The 5874-nt window shown below is 45.7% G+C and overlaps 2 protein-coding genes across 2 annotated transcripts in view; both read left to right on the plus strand.

Annotated features, from left to right (window-relative positions):
- GPN3 (GPN-loop GTPase 3) overlaps positions 1-2362 on the plus strand; it is a 10267-nt gene extending 7905 nt beyond the window's left edge. Inside the window, exons 7-8 of the mRNA XM_004709584.2 lie at positions 307-435; positions 1898-2362. Of these exons, the coding sequence (XP_004709641.1) occupies positions 307-435; positions 1898-1963 (195 nt within the window). The 3' untranslated portion in view covers positions 1964-2362. The remainder of the gene's footprint in view (positions 1-306; positions 436-1897) is intronic.
- Positions 2363-3982: 1620 nt separating this feature from the next.
- The window catches only part of ARPC3 (actin related protein 2/3 complex subunit 3), a 13307-nt gene continuing 11415 nt past the window's right edge, over positions 3983-5874 (plus strand). The window contains exon 1 of the mRNA XM_013006404.2: positions 3983-4056. Within this exon, the coding sequence (XP_012861858.1) occupies positions 4051-4056 (6 nt within the window). The 5' untranslated portion in view covers positions 3983-4050. The remainder of the gene's footprint in view (positions 4057-5874) is intronic.

Raw genomic sequence — 5874 nt, forward strand, 5'->3', positions numbered from 1 at the left:
TATTCCAAGCCCGTCGGGGTATTGGAGCGGCCTGTGCTTGTACGAAGTCTCCACAAAGTGGAGAGTGTCCAGTTCCATAATAAGCTCATGGTGTTCTGGTAGGTCACAGGTCAGAAACAATCAATAAGGATTTGTTGATGTTCTCTTGGCATTTATCTCCCTTGCCTTCCTCCCTCTCCTGCTCTTCTCCCCCAGTACATTTGTAATTGGCACTTCTAAAGTTCAATTGTAGGCTGAGGATACTGTTTGTTTTTGTTTCACACAACCAACCTCAAAGTGGTTCTTTCTGGATTCCCCAACTTACAGATCGATGACTACAGCATGGTGAGGTTTTTACCTTACGACCAGTCAGATGAAGAAAGCATGAACATTGTGTTACAGCACATTGATTTTGCCATTCAGTATGGAGAAGACTTGGAATTTAAAGAACCAAAGGTAATTTCCAAAGTTGAGCTGTGGGGAAAGCCAGCCCCCCATACCTAATCACGGGTTCGGTAGGTGCAATTGTATGGTTAAGATATATAAAGATCATAGTAAAGTCATAGGGAAATAGGAGAGGGAGAGTAAAATGAAGACGTCAGACACATTTCATGGTAGCATGCTCACCTCAGCTCCTCTTGGTGGTACACGTGGAGGTGGGAGATGAGACAGCAGGAGAGAACTCTCCTGAGGTTTTATTTCTAACCAAAGCTTATATATCTTTGGGGGCATGCAAGCCCTCTGATTACAGATAACAACCTACGTCATAGGAAAGGGTTGTAATATAGGCAATACAAGCAGTAGGTGGGGGATGACCTAGGGGTGTACATGCAATAGTAAAGGGATGGAATGTGGCAAGATTGGTGGACCTTAGATTCAATATAGTAGCCTAACCTTAGTCACCTTTGAGTCGTCCCAGGCTTGCCTTCAAGGGAACAATATCAGAAGGGAGTGAGCCCTACTTAGAGTGAGTCAGACGGTACAGTCTGGTTGCTCTAGATGGCTGATACCCTTAAGGAGAATAACTTCGGACCTACTTTCATTGACCTCCTGGTATACAGTCATTTACCAAGTGTAGCAAGCAGTGTCTTGGGTTTGGCATATAACTGGGGGATACAACTTGGGAGAAATCTTTCTGTGTCCCACAGTTGAGCTATCTGGTGGCCTGCAAAACTCATAAAACAAACTCAATCGATTCTGACTCAGCAACCTTATAGGAAAGGGTAGAACTGCTTCTGTGGGTTTCGGAAACTCCTGTTTACGGGAGTAGAAAGCTATATCTTTCTTCCTGGGAGCAGCTGGTGGATTCAAACTGTTGACCTTATGGTTAGCACCCCAATGTGTAACCCACCACAACACCAAGGTCCCTCTGCAAGTTTTTGACACCCAAACCCATTGCTGTCAATTCCAACACATAATTTGGCTCCAACCCTATATAGGATATTCAAGCCTGTAAATCTTTACAGGAGCAGAAAGCTTCACCTTTCTCCCGTGGAGTGGTGGTCTTGAACCACTGACCTTATGTCTGTCAAGCGCCAAGCAGCAAAGTGTGGATGGTTTTGCAAAGAAGAGAAGAAATTCAGTATGGGCTGCTCTCACATAAAGTCTGTGGAAAGCCTGATGGTGGTCCACACATAGCTGTGAACCTGTGAGAGTGATTGTAAACTCAAGGGAGAAATCCTTCCCAATACTTACAAGCATTAATTTGCCACCAAAGCCCACTGCCATCAAGTCAGTTCCAACTCATGACCCATAAGGCATGTCTTTTGAAACCATCAGCCATCAACTATGATTGATGCCCAGAGCACCAATCGGGTGCTAGCTCATTAGAGAACATTCTTGAGAAAATACAGAAATACATGTTCGAGTGACTTGCAGGGAAATACACGCTTTTTCTCTTCTGTTTCTCTTGTGCCAGGAGCATGAAGATGCATCCTCATCTATGTTTGATGAATACTTTGGAGAACAACACCAGAATGATTGAAGATTGTTGTGTTAACAAGGGACGGTGTACATACATGTGAAGAACGTGGGGGCTGAATCCATGGATTATCCTCGCCGAAGGCTGCCGCCATAGAGAGCTACTTATCTTTCTGAGAAGGAAAAGGGACTGCTCGCTTTATTTTATCAGTAGATGCCTGAACCATACTGAGTGCTGCTGCTGCCACCGTTAAAGTGTAATCTTTTTTTTTTTTTAAGTGTAATCTTGTTGGTGATACTTGAACCACATCAATTTATATTGAGAAAGTTAAGGTGAATGTACATAGATTGTATATAACAGAGATTAGCACCTTGCTACAGTGAAAATCTCACGTTATTTTATTGTTTTGTGTTTGAGGGTTTTGGGGAAAGCAAGAATTACTGTAATAAAACATAAGCATTAGTATCATGTTTATGAGGTCTTTCTGGGGCAGCAAGAATGACTCTTAATTATATGTATGAAGGGAAAAAAGCCTAGAAGGATCTAGATAAGACATGCCTTGTCTGTATTGTCTAGTTTTCTACATTGAAAATGTAGTACCAAAAAAAAAAGTACAATAGTAGTCTTGTAGGACCGTTAGTCCCCAACTTCAAGCATACAGGTGACCCCGCTATTCAAAATTAGAACTTCCTCTACAACCTTTCAGAAGCTGAAATGGCATGATGTGAGAGCTGTTTGAGAATGAGTCTTGTTTTTGAGCCACCCACTGTGATAGTCTGTTTCAGCAGCCCAAGGGATCTAGTAGAGGTGCTGCTTGGCCAGAGTCCTGAAGGAGATGGCAATTGTGGGAACAAGTAGAAAGCAGAGTTTTCAGTCTGGGAGGTGCAAAGAAAAGACTCGGCGGCAGTGTTATCCCTATAAAGGGTTCCCGCACTGGAGTAGTGGAGCCAAATTCACCAACTTCCAGTTAGAAAGAGAGCAGCTTTATTAGAATGGGACAGCAGCGACGCGCAGGGTATCCTAATGGAGTCCCACTTGTGATCAGCGTCTGTAGAGTTTATGCGTGTTTACTTTGGATTGTCCCCTTTGGGGGAGTCAGGGACTTTGCCAGGTGCTTTCTGTTACTCAGGTCACAAGATGTAAATGGTGACCATAACAATTTGATAAAAACAGTAAGAATATTGCTTATTTCTTAACGACCCGATAAGCAGAATCATCCAGATGGCCACATACCATGTATCTATCTGGCTGTGAGCAGCATAGAAAGTTCAAAAATTCTGCAGAGGAACAAGACAAAGGTGGCGTGACTTAGGCTAACCAGAAACATGGAATATGGTTAGTGCTGGATGATTCCATAAATTCAATGCATTAATACATAAATTCGGATCACTTCACATGTAATTCCGTTAACTGTCATCAAACGAGGTAGGGACTGTTATTGCCATGTTCAGATGTGGTATAGAGGCACAGAGGCAGCTTGCCAAAATTACACAGCTAGTAAATGTTGGAGCGGAGATTGAAACCCAGAGGGGCCACTCCTATCCTGTCTTTACACAAGGAATTTGCAATCCTGGGTGTTGCTTCATTCCCTTCTCCTGTCCTCAAGTTTACTCATTTTTAAAACAAGTGATTTGGGTTCATTCACTCCATAAATATTTACTTACGTTTCCTGTATACCATCACTGTTCGGGGCGCGGGAATCAGTGGGGAGCCAAAGGGACAAAATGCTTTTTGATGCTGCTGTGGATGAGGTGGTACAGATGTCAAAAGTAAACTAAGAAAGTATGAGACTGGAAAAGATAACAGGGAGGTGGGCTCGGATTAAATTTCAAGTAGGGTGGATAGTGATGATTCCCTGAAAAGGTGATATTTGAACAAATAGATTGGCTTTTTTCTTTAGTTTTTCTTGACAGCAATGGTTGTTTCGCTCGCTCTACGCATGCGCGACGGTCCTAGTCTAGTACTCGGACGCCCCCTGGCGCCTCGTTCGACTCTGTGCAGCTGCTGAGCCAACGGCTGTGCGGAACGCCGGAAGCGCTTTGCCCTCCCCTTCCGGCTCGCTTCCGCCTGCCCCGCCCGGGCCTCCAGACCGGAAGCGCCGTGCTCTCGTCGGTATTACTCAGTTGAGGCTCAGCCCGGGCGCCTTCAAGATGCCGGTGAGAGGGCCGGGCGGGGTGTGTGGGGAGGCGGCGGGGATTGGAAAGAGCGGTGAGAAATAATATATACTCTGAGGAGGGCAAAAATGAAGTGGGGTCTCGGGGAGAGGCGAGGCGTGGGGACCTCCGTGCCGGATTCGGGGTATCGGCCCCCGAGGGCAGGCGGAGTATGCTGAGCCCAGCGCTTGAAAAGAGGCTGTCGGAGCCCGTCCCCTTACTCCTCGGGCCAAGCATCTCTCACTTTATTTTCCTTTATTTTCAAGTCCAGGTGCCGGCTTCGCCTTTTTTTACTGTCAGCCCTACTTCCTCCTCCGTCCCGGGCGGGACCTTCTTGCTGCTTGTCATCTGACAGACCCCACTTCCCGGACTCCTCCCCCGGTCGTCTCGGCTGTCGTGGCTCTCCCCCCCACCTCCACCACCACCACCCAGCCAGCTGGGTGCAGGGTCCCCAGAGCCAAAACGAGGCAGAGGCCGGCACCTGGTTTGCAAATGTTCTCGTTTTTTGTGAGCAACAGAGTGGGAGGAGAACTTGATGATTCATTTTTGACAGCCGGTCGGGGTGGGGTAGGGGTAAAGTTATCACTGTCGAGATCTTCATTTTGCAGATTAGGAGAAATACGGCCCCAAAACACGATTATTCATACAGCAAGCTGTAGTGAGTGGTACTAAGCTACGTTCTATTATGAACCCACAAATTTCCGCTCTAATGGGGAAACAATAAACATGCAAACCGATAAATTAGACTATGCAGTCTGTTTTGACACATGGGAACCTTGCGTAGGGTCTCAGAGTTGAGTCATCTTTATGGAAGCCGACAGTGTCATATTCCCTTTGCCTAGTGGCTGATGGGTTTGAACTGCTAACTTATGTGGTTAGCAGCTCAATGACTAACCCACAACACCATCCGGACTCCAAATAGATATATAGAGGAGATAATTTTAGATAGCGACCTGTCTGGTGAAGGAAATAGGTAACACGTCAACAAGCCAGTGACTGGTTAAGGCAGTGGTTCTCAACCTTCCTAATGCCGCAAACCTTTAATACGGTTTCCCATGTTGTAGTGACCCCCAACCATAAAATTATTTTCATTGTAACTTCCTAACTGTAATTATGCTACTGTTATGAATCGGGAAACCCCTGTGAAAGGGTCGTTTGACCTCCAAAGGGGTTGAGACCGTTGGGTTAAGGGAAGGCAGAGGCTGCTGTAGATGAAGCGCCCCATGAGAAGGAGCAAGCCCCAGCCATAGTTACAGACATATATTTTATGAAAACTTGTTACCCATCTACCTTGACCCATGACAATCTCGTATGTCAGAATAGAACTGTACTCCATAGGATTTTCAACATCGAATTTTTCAGAATGAAATCTCCAGGTCCTTTTTCCCTGGTGGATTCCAACGTCCAGCCATTGGGTTATCAGCTGAGTATGTTTGCTATTTACCCCACCCCGGGGGTTCCAGGAATTGGGTTATCAGCTGAGTATGTTTGCTATTTACCCCACCCCGGGGGTTCCAGGAATTCTTTCACTGCCGTTTAGTTGCTCCTGATATGTTCCATGCAGGCTTCACTTTACCAGGTGTGCCCAGGACTGGCCCCCAGTGATTGCTTACTTAATAGCTGCTTTCTTCGTGATTCTGAAAATTACCTAAGGGTGGAGACCAGACTGTGTCAGTCTGCCTTGCTCATAGAGGGGGTTTAGTTTTCATGGAATGAATGCATAGTTGGGGCCCATACTATCTTGTGTGTAAGAAGCAGAACTGAGACTCAGCATGCAGATTCCTCTAAAAAATGTGAATTTGTGGTGGTGGTTTTTTTCTC

This window comes from Echinops telfairi, unplaced genomic scaffold (assembly GCF_000313985.2).
Source record: "Echinops telfairi isolate 266 unplaced genomic scaffold, ASM31398v2 ScPeMD7_7412;HRSCAF=8450, whole genome shotgun sequence".
In the NCBI taxonomy this organism is placed as follows: domain Eukaryota; kingdom Metazoa; phylum Chordata; class Mammalia; order Afrosoricida; family Tenrecidae; genus Echinops; species Echinops telfairi.